This window comes from Scyliorhinus canicula, chromosome 24 (assembly GCF_902713615.1).
Source record: "Scyliorhinus canicula chromosome 24, sScyCan1.1, whole genome shotgun sequence".
Classification (NCBI taxonomy): domain Eukaryota; kingdom Metazoa; phylum Chordata; class Chondrichthyes; order Carcharhiniformes; family Scyliorhinidae; genus Scyliorhinus; species Scyliorhinus canicula.
In genome coordinates, this window is record NC_052169.1 from 6,136,497 (window position 1) to 6,150,284 (window position 13,788).

The window sequence follows — 13,788 nt, forward strand, 5'->3', positions numbered from 1 at the left end:
CCTGTAATTGATCCCTTTTTAGCTTCAGTTTTCACTCTGTTACTGCCTCCACATCCCCTCAAGGCTGTGTCTCGCACCTCAGTAAATTCCATAGGTTTTGGTAACCCTACTATGTTCCCTCAAGTGACCATTCATCTTTTATTAGCCTAGAAGTAAATATTGGCAGGCTATTAAGCCATGATGTGTGTCAGAGCTGATAAGAAACTTGCCAGACATCCACAGATGTACATGATCAAGCAAAGGTTCATAGAGTAGTGATCTGAACCTAGCCACATTCTTTGTTTGTTTTCTCTTCAAATTCAGAGAGACTGTAGTGACAACCCCTTTTTCTGCAGTTCTTTTTTTAAAAATTAAAATTAATTTAGAGAACCCATTTTTCTTTTTCCAATTAAGGGGTAATTTAGCATGGCCAATCCACCTAACCTGCACATCTTTGGGTTGTGGGGGTGAAACCCACACAGACACAGGGAGAATGTGCAAACTCCACACAGACAGTGACCCAGGGCTGGGATCAAACCCGGGTCCTCAGCGCCATAGGCAGCAGTGCTAACCACAATGCCATCGTGCCACCCTTTTTCTGCAGTTCTAATTCAAATCATCAGTTCACTCAGCATAGATCAGCATTAAATTGAGGGTGTTCATAATCTGTACTGGTGACAGAAAATGAAATGAAATGAAAATCGCTTATTGTCACGAGTAGGCTTCAATTAAGTTACTGTGAAAAGCCCCTAGTCGCCATATTCCGGCGCCTGTCCGGGGAGGCTGGTACGGGAATCGAACCGTGCTGCTGGCCTGCTTTAAAAGCCAGCGATTTAGCTGAGTGAGCTACCAGTGGAGTACAATTACAGGAAGCAATTACCAGTGGAGGAACATTAATAATCTCTTTTTTGTCTCGTTTTTCTTTTTAATTGTGACTGTTAGAAAGGAATTCAGCCCCACAAATAACCAGTCCTAATCCTGTCAACTCCTGAGGTCGGGCCTTGCAGAGCTCTGGCATTGGTCACTGGATAGTGACCAGAAGTGAGATTTTCACCTCCCAGCACAGCACGTTAAGAGCTATTTTAAAACCATGCCTGCCACCATAACTGAAATCAGCAAAAGTAGGGAAGAAGCATCACTTCTTCAAGGGCAGCACGGTAGCATGGTGGTTAGCATAAATGCTTCACAGCTTCAGGGTCCCAGGTTCGATTCCCGGCTGGGTCACTGTCTGTGTGGAGTCTGCACGTCCTCCCCGTGTGTGCGTGGGTTTCCTCCGTGTGCTCCGGTTTCCTCCCACAGTCCAAAGATGTACGGGTTAGGTGGATTGGCCATGCTAAATTGCCCGTAGTGTCCTAATAGTAAGGTTTTTTTAAAATAAATTTAGATTAACCAATTATTTTTTTCTATTAAGGGGCAATTTAGCGTGGCCAATCCACCTACTCTGCACATTTTTGGGTTGTGGGGGCGAAACCCACGCAGACACGGGGAGAATGTGCAAACTCCACACGGACAGTGACCCAGAGCCGGGATCGAACCTGGGACCTCAGCGCCGTGAGGCGGTTGTGCTAACCACTAGGCCACCGTGCTGCCCTACCTAATAGTAAGGTTAAGGGGGGGGGGAGTTGTTGGGTTACGGGTATAGGGTGGATACGTGGGTTTGAGTAGGGTGATCATTGCTCGGCACAACATCGAGGGCCGAAGGGCCTGTTCTGTGCTGTACTGTTCTATGTTTTATGTTCTAAGCGTGAAGCATCCTGGCCTATACAGCTTCAGGTCTCCACTGGGGCTTATTTTCATGGCCTCAGTTATGCAGACATTGGGCAGTAGCATTCTTTAAAAACTCAATTGTCCCATTTCTGCTGCTGATGCACCTGTCACCATTTCTGGCCAGTGAGGACAGCCAGAGGACTCGGTGCCTGTCTCAGGTGAGTACCTCAATACAGCATGCAAATAAGTCGCACACACCATGTCACAATTTTCAGGTAATATGTGGTGCCTTTATAGAAAAAGCTGCAAGATTGTCACAGGAACTACAACCTTATTATTTCACTGATGATCTTTGTGTGTGAATGTGGCTGCTGGGCAGTTTCCCCAGTGCCACACCCCCCTGTGATTTCTCACCTTTGCCTCACTCCCCAAAAGTCTCCTAACTTCCATTTTAGCTCGATGAAGGAGTCACGAGACTACGCTTCACTCCCCTGATTGGCGAGCTGCGTATAAGCACTGGTTCAGTATGTGTAGCTCACCTGTATAAGGCCAGCCGATTTAAATGGTTGGGCTCTCTCACTGAGGACACGGGCTGCTACTGCAGTCAGAGCCCCACTGAATGATAAAACCAGCTCCACTAGGGCAGCACGGTCGCACACTGGGTTAGCACTGCGGCCTCACAGCACCCAGGTCCCAGGTTCGATCCCGGCTCTGGGTCACTATCCGTGTGGAGTTTGTACATTCCATCTGTGTTTGCGTGGGTTTCGCCCCCACAACCCAAAAATGTGCAGGTTGGGTGGATTGCCCCTTAATTGGAAAACATTAATTGGGTGCTCTAAATTTTAAAATAAACAGCTCCACTACCTTAAACACACTTGATCTTTTTGTCAGCTGACTCTGTTTCTGTACCGTGTTAGCCATGTCTCAGTTGTCAGCACTTTCATCTCTGAGTCACCAGGTTTCGGGTTCACGTCCCACTGTGGGACCTAAGCAAATTAATAATAATCTTTATCAGTGTCACACATAGGCTTACATTAACACTGCAATGATGTTACTGTGAAAAGACCCTAGTCGCCACATTCCGGCACCTGTTCGGGTACACACAGGGAGAATTCAGAATGTCCAATTCACCTAACAAGCACGTCTTTCGGGACTTCCGGGAGGGAACCGGAGCACCCAGAGGAAGAACAAGGCTGGCACGCCAGTGCAGCAACATCTCTCTGATGAGACGTTAAACCAAGGCCCCATCACTCACCTCGGGTGGATGTGAAAGATTCCTCTTTCAGAAAAGTGCACAGCCAAGAATGGCCAGTATTTATCCCTCAATCAACATCACAAAAAAGAACATTACAGCAGTACGCTTCCAGAGTACTTCACTGACCGTGAAGCGTTTTGAGATAGTCTGTGGTGACGAAAAGTGTTATGTAAATGCAAGTCTTTCTTTCTTTTGTATTCATTCGTTCATGGGATATGCGTGTCACTGGTTAGGCCAGCATTTATTGCTCATCACTAATTGCCCTTGAGAAGGTGCTGGTGAGCTGCCTTGAATTGCTGTAGTCCCTAGTTCCTGTGGTGTAGGTCCACCCACAGTGCTGTTTGGGGGGGGCGGGGGATGGAGAGGCGGAGAGAGCAGTCAGGCCTGTGATGGGGGTGGAAGGAAAGAGCGTTTGGGCCCTGGTCAGGAGTGTTCGGGCCTCAGTGTTTCTGTGCGAGATGAGAGTGTGTGTGTGTCCATGCAGATGAGAGTGTGTGTGTTCCCTGTGAGATGAGAGTGTGTGTGTTCTGTGAGATGAGAGTATGCGTCCTTGTGTGTGATGAGAGACTGAATGCATGCGCATGAGATGTGATAAGAGTGTGTGAACGTGTGATGAGACTGCATGCATGCAAGCCGAGAGGTGCGAGCTGAGAGACTACTTGCGTGCGAGCTAAAAGACTGCTTGCTTGTGTACCTGTGAGATGAGAGACTGTGTGCGCGCGTGCCCATGATATGAGAGACTGTGTGTGCCTGCGTGCCCGCCTGTGAGATGAGTGAGTGTGTGTCTGTGGGTACGATGAGGGAGGGAGTTTGTGTGTGTGTGTTTCTATGAGCTGAGAGTGTGTGTGATAGCGAGATGAGAGTGTGTGTGTCAGAATCCAGCAGCGCTCTTCCCATTTGAACCAAAGGAACAGCAACGCCCCCCCACCCCCCCATTAAAAATGACAAAAGCTAAGACCTATGTACATTTTTTAATGAAAACTTTTAAATTATAGTAAACATATACATATAAGAAATAGAAAAGACCTCGATAAATTTGTTTTTGCGCCATGCGTACAAACCCTATCATTTTTTTGTGGTTTGGCTCTTCGACATAGTAAGAATGTTTCTCGGGGATTTCTTCAGTATCTTGGGAAGTCAAAAGGGTTCCATGGCTGGAAAAAATTGAGAAACCATGGTTTTAACTACTTGTGGCATGTAGAAATATTGCCAAATACGGTCATCTTGGCACAGATTCTGAACATATAAGAAGGAATAGCCTCAACATCACGGTAGCACAGTGGTTAGCACTGCTGTTTCACAGCTCCAGGGTCCCAGGTTCGATTCCTGGCTTGGGTCACTGTCTGTGCAGTCTGCACATTCTCCCTGTGTCTGCGTGGGTTTCCAACGGGTGCTCCGGTTTCCTCCCACAAGTCCCGAAAGATGTGCTGTTAGGTAAATTCGACATTCTGAATTCGCCCTCTATGTACCTGAACAGGCGCTGCTGGAATGTGGCGACTAGGGGCTTTTCACAGTAACTTCATTGCAGTGTTAATGTAAGAAACTGGTGACAATAAAGATTATTGTATTATATCAGTCAGACTGTTTCATCTCCCACCATTGAGCATTTCCTGGCACTGTGGTGGTTCAATACTGAACCTAGGAGGTTGCAGCTGGTCGAGATGTTGCTGATATGGCCACCCACCCTGCAGACGTTCTTGTACTGAACCATTTCTTGGGATGGATGTCAGTCTGTCGGTCTGTCCCTGAAAGCAGTATCCCTCTGCAGCTTAATTCTTCACTCCCGTGCTTGGCTTCCTTCAGGATATTTGGTACTGTGTATAATGTGTTAATTTTAAATGTATTTCACATTTTTTCTCCCCGTTTACTGATGTGTGGTGAATTATAACTGATTCCCACGGTCTGAGCATACATCAAGCAGCACAGTGCTCATAAACTTCAAATTACTTTCACAGGGCATTAATTGTTTGTAATAGTCATGGAAATTTAATGTTGAAAAGCAAGACTGATTTTTCAGTTCCAATCACTGACTTACCCAATCATAAACCCCGTGCTGACATATTACAGTAAGCATCAGTGGAGACCTCCTCTTAGAAACTTAGACTTCAGTGTTTCCCGTGTCATGAGGCAGACAAAGCACACATGCTAATGTCTGTTTCCAGATCTAATTTTTCCCAAGCGTCGCCAGAGGCTACAGCTTGAGGGACGCCACCCGACATCAAACATAGCTGTTCAGGGGACTCTCCTGTTCTTGCTGCCTGCCACCAGCACATTGGAAGGATTTGCAGGTTAATAATCAGCCCCGTTGGCCACGCTATGAATGTGCTTCCCTTGGCCATCAAGTCCTGAAGTGGGACTTGAACCTGGAATTGCTGGCTCAGATGCATTAACGCTACCCTTCGGCACAAGACCTGGTGACCTCTTCAATGCACTGATAGTTACAGAGGATTTACAAACTTCGAATTCAGTGTACTTAAAATATGTATTTTCTAAAACATATTTTCATAAGTGCATTTGGAATATTTTCTTTACCTACAGTGAGAACAAAACTGTTACATTCCTGCATTAATTGTTTGTAATACAATCTAAGATTTGAACTAGTATTTTAGTTTGCTTTGCTGTGACTCTATATATACAGTCTGACCTGTGATCTGACCCCACGGCACTGGGGATTCAGAAATGAAACCCTCAGCTCCTCTACTTGCAGCGCATGTGTGATCGGGGCAGTTCAGTTGCCAAGCTTCTATTTCCTTCACACTTGTAACATCAGGACACCGTGACATAACCTGTTAATTAGGTCTCACAGCGATGAGCTAAAAATACCAGACAGCATCCTGGTAAATCTCCTTTGCACCCTTTCCAATGCTTCCACATCCTGTAGTGAGGTGACCAGAATTGCACACAATATTCCAAGTGTGGTCTCACCAGCGTCATGTATGTTTTGCCGAGCTTTGTCCGAAACCAAGATCAAGCTATCCCACTTCCTGTCATTCTGGTGTGCTCCATGTGCCTATCCAATAACCGCTTGAAAGTTCCGAAAGTGTCCGACTCCACTATCACAGCAGGCAGTCCATTCCACACCCTAACCACTCTGAGTAACGAACCTACCTCGGACATCCCTCCTATATCTCCCACCCTGAACCTGTTCTGTGCTGTACTGTTCTATGTTCTATAAGTATGTAAGAGCCAGAGCAACTGGGCTGTCTAGACTCGCAACAACTTCATACTCAAGCCTGTAGCAAAACTAGCATTTCTACAGTCGCTGTGACATCTTGTGAAAAACCGAAGTAATGTGGCAGCAAATGGATTCCAGGCAGTGAGTGCAGAATGCTGCAGGATATCACACTGACCCAAATACCATGGCACATTATTGTCAATATTGTTGGAAAAGATCAATTTTATAATCTTGCCCAAACTTATCAAAAAAAATCTTAGTACCTCAGACTGGATCTTGGCTATGATGTACTGAACTTACATTTCCAGAAGGCATTTGATAAGGTGCCACATCAAAGGTTATTGTGGAAAATAAAAGCTTTTGGTGTAGTGGATAACATGTTGGCATAGATAGAAGATTGGTTAGCTAACAAAAAACAGAGAGTAGGCATAAATGGGTCATTTTCTGGTTGGCAAGATGTAACAGGTGGTGCGTCACAGGGATCAGTGTTGGAATCGCAACTGTTTACATTTTATATAAATGACTTGGATGAAGGGACCAAAGATATGCAGCGGGGTTCTCTGAGCCTCTGCACCAAAATCGTGATCGGGGCGGAGAATGGGCGGTTACGCCGAAATCTGGTCCGACTCCGCTCCCGCAATTCTCCGGTCCCCGGAGAATCACTGCAAATCAGGCGAGTGCAGTTTACATGGCGCGGGTAGGGGGCCATTGACAGAGGCCCCCCGCGGTGATTCTCCCAGGAAAACTGGCCATGTTCCCGACAGCGTGGTTCTAACCACAGTATGCCTGACGGGAGCGGCCGGTGGCGGCTGCGGACTCAGTCCATGGCCGCCCTGGTGGGAGGGGGGGACGACACAGGCAGCCAGGCAAGCGATTGGGCGGCACCAATCCGCGGGCGCGCACGATCTTGGGGGAACCTACTTCGTTCATCATGGTCTGCGATGTGAGTCCGCCATGTCGCACAGGGCTGCCGCCGCTGTGCGCATGCGCAGACTCCTGACCGGAAGTGCAGGGCCCCCTAACCGCAGCCAGAGCTACGAGGAGCCCTCCGGGGCCCTGCGAGCCCCTGCAGGTCTTAAGGAAAGTCCAGAGTGAAACACTCGCGTTTTGACATTGGCGTGGGGACATAGCCCCATTATTGGAGAATGGCGCCCATGGTTGTTAAATTTGTTGATGATGCAGTTCAGAGAAGGTTTACAAACGTAGGAATGAGCAGCAAGAGTGGGCCACGAAGATTCCATAAGATCATGACTGATCTGATTGTAGGCACAACCCCACATTCACACTTACCCCTGATAACCTTTTACCCCCTTGTTAATCAAGAATCTATCTCACTCTGCCTTAAAAATATTCAGATGATAGTGTGTGTGATAGCGAGATGAGAGTGTGTGTGTCAGAATCCAGCAGCGCTCTTCCCATTTGAACCAAAGGAACAGCAACGCCCCCCCACCCCCCCATTAAAAATGACAAAAGCTAAGACCTATGTACATTTTTTAATGAAAACTTTTAAATTATAGTAAACATATACATATAAGAAATAGAAAAGACCTCGATAAATTTGTTTTTGCGCCATGCGTACAAACCCTATCATTTTTTTGTGGTTTGGCTCTTCGACATAGTAAGAATGTTTCTCGGGGATTTCTTCAGTATCTTGGGAAGTCAAAAGGGTTCCATGGCTGGAAAAAATTGAGAAACCATGGTGTCTTGGCAAATACATGAATAGGATGGGAATGAAAGAATATGGGACCCCGGAAGTGTAAAAGGTTTTAGGTTAGATGGGCGGCATGGTCAGCGCAGGCTTGGAGGGCCGAAGGGCCTGTTCCTGTGCTGGACTTTTCTTTGTTCTTTGACTGTGTTTCCACTGCCTTTTGAGGAAGAGAATTCCAGCGACACTCAACCCTCTGAGAGAAAAACAATTCTCATCATCTCTGTCTTAGATAGGGTTTACTAGACTAATGCTTGGACTGGGCAGGTTGTGAACATAGAATCCCTACAGTGCAGAAGGAGGCCATTTGGCACATTGAGCCTGCAGCCCACCCAGGACCACTCCCCCATTACCGTACCTAACCTTTTGGACACTAAGGGATAATTTAGAATATCCATTCCACCTAACCTGCACCTGTTTGGATTGTGGGAGGAAACCGGAGCACCCGGAAGAAACCCATGCAGACACGGGGAGAAAGTGCAAACTCCACACAGTCACGCAGGGTCGGAATTGAATCCCGGTCCCTGGTGCTGTGAGGCAGCAGTGCTAACCACTGTGCAACCGTATCCCCAAAAGTTTTGAAGGCCAAGGCATGGCTTGAATAGAATCCATACAGTGCAGAAAGAGGCCATTCGACCCTCAAGTCTGCACTGACCCTCTGAAAGAGCTCCCTACCTAGGCCCATTCCCCCGCCCTATCTCCGGAATTCCACCTAAGTGCAATTTAACATAGCCAATCCATCTAACCTGCACATCTTTGGACTTGATTGAAATATTTAAGTTCGTGAGGGGTCTTCATAGGGTGGATTGAGATAGGATGTTTCCTCTTGTGGGAGAATCTGAAACCAGGGGGTCACTATTTAAAAATAAGAGGTCACCCGTTTAAGACCGCGCCAAGGAGTTTTTTTTCTCTCAGGAGGTCTTGAGCTTCTGGAACTCTCTTCCTCAGAAGACAGTGAACGCAGTCTTTGAATATTTTAAAGGCAGTGCTCGATAGATTCTTGATTAGCAAGCGGGCGAAAGGTTATCAGCGGTAGGCAGGAATGTGGAGTTCATGTAGCAATCCAATCAGCCATGATCTTATTGAATGGTGGAGCAGGCTTGAGGATTGAGCGTTTCGCACCCGCTCCGAATTGGCCTGATTGTATGTTTAACTTGGTCATAGTTCAGCAGCGTTCCAGTATGTTAAAGCTCCATTAACTGTCAGCACATTATATTATTTATCCTGCTGCATGGCGAGGTGCTTCTGCAAGGTATCGGATGCCTCCTGTTTCTATCTCGTTTTTAAAAAAAAACTCTTCACCCCAGAATATCTGTCGGTTTAAGGCATCAAACATTTGATTTCCCCAATCACTGTCCCATTCTTTCCTGCCAAACTATAAAGCTATGCAGATTAAAGAGAGTCTTTCACCATGCTACTGGATTTAAGAAATCAATATGAATATTAATGAGTTTCAGAATAAAGAATGAACAAACGGATGAAACACCCTTTTGAGGCTCACCATTTATAAAATGTATCTCTCATTTGTAACACCAACATATATTCACTGAAGGTCGTGCTTTTAGTTTCAAATCCCTAAGCAGTCCAAATGTTTGATCCAGAACTGTCAGTTAGCAATTTACAGATGGGTAGATTGAGTCAGATGATATTGGCACAGTTACAGCATTTTATGCATACAGGATTCTGTCTTTCTGATTTTTAACTGAAGACGACAAACAAGCCGTGTTGTGATGACAGAAGTGCTGAAACATAGATTTAAACCTTTCATTGATCCTTAAGGCCCTATGAGTGGCATAATAACCCCAACCAAACTATTATTGCATTTGAAGCAATATTTTATTTTAACTTAATAGAATCATGAACTATTGAAACGATGAATAAAATGATTAATTCTCAAGGGCAGAAGTGAATGAACTTCCTTTTTTTTAAGAATAAACTAAAACGTAATCTTTTCTTCTTAGAATGATGGATGGACTTATGTCGAACACAGCATTACCTCCCCTTTTTGCTGATGATGATGTATCAAAGGAGAGTGCAGATCTGACAGTCGATGCAGGGTATGTCAGATACATTCTTGCCAAAAGGCACACAATATTGCACTGTATTTAATTAATTTGCACATGAGAGGATACCAGAGCCTGGAAGGTAATTGGGTAAGCACTGCCTTTTTTTCACTTGTTCCCCTGCATGTAGCGACTGTTGTTGCAGTATAGTCCAACGGACGTTAGCAAGATCGATTAACCTGTTCACATTCTCTATGATCACGTGCAGTATATGCGTTGGCAGGTGAGTGAACTGTGGAGGTGTGCACACCTTGGCTTCAAGTCTTTGAGTTAGCTGTTGCCTACACTAGACTAGCGCTACGGGTAACAGAGGACAGAAAACTCCCCTCAATATGCAGCGGTTCGCCTTGAGGAAGGCTGCTCTCCATAGCCTCCTGACGGCTACCGATAGGCTCACAGAGCAATAATAAAGACTTAAGAGCTGTGTTAGTGTGTGCCTTTTGTCAATGGAACTGTACCCCAGTTAAAAGTTAAAATGTCTTTGGACAATGAGAAGAAAACTAACTAGAATTTATTTTGAGAAGAAGGGATTTGGGGGCAGGGAAAAAGGTATACCGCCAGATAGGCGTCCATCTGTTGCAACACATGCATATCCCACCTCCTCTCACACCACATTAGTGCATCCAGGCCCTCTTCCTTAGAGCCACTAAATATGACTTCACAGCAACTATCCACCGTCAGAGCCTCACCCAATTGGCCATCCTTCAGGAGATATCCTATACAAACAGCGTTAGTGGGCCATTGAAAGGTGGGCACATCACAAAAGATTAATCCTGTCCTTGCTCAACATCTACACAATAGCTTGCATTCAGAGGCAGGATAACAAATCCGCAGCAGTAGATTTTAAAAAAATCTTCCATATATAACTAGTTATATAACTAGTCAGTAATTGCTGTAAAAGATGCTAGCTTGGAATGATGCCACGCATTCTCACTTTTTACTTTAACCTATTTCTACAAAAGCAACCTTATTCCATGACATTTTCCATATGTTGATGTTTTTGCCAAAAGTTTGATGCCTCACTTTTTATTCTGCATTTGTGATTGTAACAAGCTGTGTTAAGCTATGTTTTTTGATCATTGAAGATGCTGAAGTGGCCTCAGCCTCTGATTAACTCAGTCAGGACCAAAGACTCTTCTTTATTGAAACCCAGTGAGAACAATGCACCCGGACACACAAACGAGCATTTATAAACATCAGTATTCATTTTTTAAAAAATTTAGAGTACCCAATTATTTTTTTTCCAATTAAGGGGCAATTTAGTGTGGCCAATCTACCTAACCCACAGATCTTTGTGTTGTGGGGGTGAAACCCACGCAGACATGGGGGGAAAATGTACAAACTCCACACGGACAGAGCCGGGATTCGAACCCGGGTCCTCAGCGCCACAGTCCCAGTGCTAACTACTGCGCCACATGCCGCCCCCTCAACATCAGTATTCATAATGTGAACAACCATATTGTAAGGGATGGATTATACGGGTTGATGCCCGTTGCCTCATTTAACCTTAATTCGTACTTTAGGATTACCTGTCAGAATGGTTGAGAAGTACTTGAGAATCAGAGCAGTCACTGGACTTTAGTGAATGGATATACTGTAGAAAGATTTGGAGTTACATGTATCTTCTCTACTGTGTGACACAAGTATTTAGATGTGCACTTCAAATGTTGTAGACCTCTATGACTCTCTGCAGTTGATCAGTTTGAATTGCTCTCGCCATCACCACTACCAGTGACTGACTTGCAACCAGTGGTGCTGCTTCACTTTTGTGTTATAAAGTTGAATTAAGAGACTTGTAGCACTTTCTGTTGATTCTCCACTGCACTGTGCTGCCAGGAAAGTCGCCTGCCTGAAATGCGCTCAACAAACTGATCAATTTCTACTTGTGCCGAAGCAGTTGACCTATGAAAGTGCTAATGAAACATAGTGGAACCACAATGCCTCAATATTTGCTGCAGTAGGGCAGCACGGTGGCCTAGTGGTTAGCACAACCGCCTCACGGCGCTGAGGTCCCAGGTTCGATCCCGGCTCTGGGTCACTGTCCGTGTGGTGTTTGCACATCCTCCCCGTGTCTGCGTGGGTTTCGCCCCCACAACCCAAAAATGTGCAGAGTAGGTGGATTGGCCACGCTAAGTTGCCCCTTAATTGGAAAAAATAATTGGGTAATCTAAATTTATTAAAAAAATAAAAAATAAAACTATTTGCTGCAGTAAATTGATGATCATCATTGAACTTCACAGACCTCACTAAAAGACAGGCTCGTGTGTTTTGAGCCACGCACAGCAAGTGTGGTCATTAGATTTCAGTGAAGGGCAATTGAGTTTCTGAAATTTTCACCGCAAACTTGTTTTTTTTTCTTTGGTGTTTGTTTTTTTTTCAGTGAAGGATACTGGTGGGTGTGTGAATAGTTTGTGCTATATCACTGTGGACTGCAAAGAGCACCCAGCAGTACAATTACAGATTTTGTCCTTCCGGAATTGTGACTTATGCCTGGAAGAGAGCATCTGAGGTACATAATACCAGGGTGATGTCATGGTGGTTACAGACCTCTCTCACTGGCGGTGCTGGTGGGAACGATTTGAGTTGGGCAAGTTAAGAGTATTGCATGAGAAGCACTTAGACTGAAGTAAAGTTTTGGTTTTGCTGCAACATATTTGTGTTAATACGTTAAACAGACCGTGTGACATTGGTGCACTGTACTCTGACCTCCTTCGCACAGCAGACTTTAAACCCTTTTCCTTTCTAATGTAGTTTTTCAGGCCCAGAAGGCTCATACAGTTCAGGGGTGTCTCAGTCCCTGAACAATCCAGAGTTTGTGGAGGATCTGTCGCAGGTGCAGTTATTACAGAATGAGTCCCCTCAGGCAGCAGACAGCAATGAGCAAAGAAGTGAGGAGGAGGTGAGTGTGAAAACCATCTGTGTTCATCGCTGAGTTGCTAAACAGCACAGTAAAAGTATTGTTTCCTCCAGCGCAAATAATCCTATTAATTTTTTTCCTTGCAAAAAAAAAAAAAATTCACATTTCTGTGACAATTAATTTGGGTAAATTCAAATTAAGTCTTTAATGCCATCTAAGAGAATTTAATGAAATAATTGAACAAGGTGAACATGAAATGGAAATAAAAGTAATAAGGAAGGGACAGGTTGGAGTCATGTGGAAAAAGATCAAAGAGCCCTAGCTCAGGCTTGTCCAACCTTTTCGCTTGGGGTTGGGGGCACACTTCCATTTTTTTTCTCACTCGAGGGGCTTATGAGCAGATTTCGGAAAGGCAAAGGGTTGGCACAGCATAATCTGGATTTCAAATAAGGTTGAACTATTATCAAAATAAACAGCTTGGTGAGTGTAGGGGTGGACGGTAGTCTTAATGGCGTGAGGATCCAGGTTCGATCCTGGCCCCGGGCCACTGTCTGTGTGGAGTTTGCACATTCTCTCCCTGTCTCCGTGGATTTCACCCCCACAACCCAAAGATGTGCAGAGTAGGTGGATTGGCCACGCTAAATTGCCCCTTTGTTGGAAAGGAAAAAATGATTGGGTACTCTTAAATTTATTTAAAATATATATATATATTTTGTGGAGTGTCTTAAAAGGAGGAAAGTGAGATAGAGAAGCAGAGAGTGACCTGGGGTCAGGATTGAACCCGGGTCCTCGGTGCTGTGAGACAGCAGTGCTAACCAAAGGGAAGAAAAAAGTATATATCTGGGCCCTAAGGGCTTCCCTTTGATCTCCTCCACAAAATTCTGTTTCGTACTTAGATTATGGTAACCAGGGCGGCACGGTGGCGCACTGGTTAGCACTGCAGCCTCAGGGCGGCGAGGATCCAGGTTCAATCCCGGCCCAGAATCACTGTCCATCGGGAGTTTGCACAATCTCCCGTGTCTGCGTGGGTCTCACCTCCACAACCCA

General features: G+C 45.3%; 1 protein-coding gene across 5 annotated transcripts in view; it reads left to right on the top strand.

The window, feature by feature from the left end:
* The window catches only part of hmg20a (high mobility group 20A), a 59,059-nt gene that overhangs the window by 22,913 nt on the left and 22,358 nt on the right, over positions 1-13,788 (top strand). For 2 of the 5 annotated variants that reach the window (XM_038784224.1, XM_038784223.1), the window contains exons 2-4: positions 9,783-9,878; positions 10,015-10,107; positions 12,636-12,783. In XM_038784224.1, the coding sequence (XP_038640152.1) occupies positions 9,784-9,878; positions 10,015-10,107; positions 12,636-12,783 (336 nt within the window). In that variant the 5' untranslated portion in view covers position 9,783. Of the gene's footprint in view, positions 1-9,782; positions 9,879-10,014; positions 10,108-12,264; positions 12,394-12,635; positions 12,784-13,788 lie in introns of all 5 variants that reach the window. The other 3 variants (XM_038784227.1, XM_038784225.1, XM_038784226.1) reach the window with 2 other exon arrangements.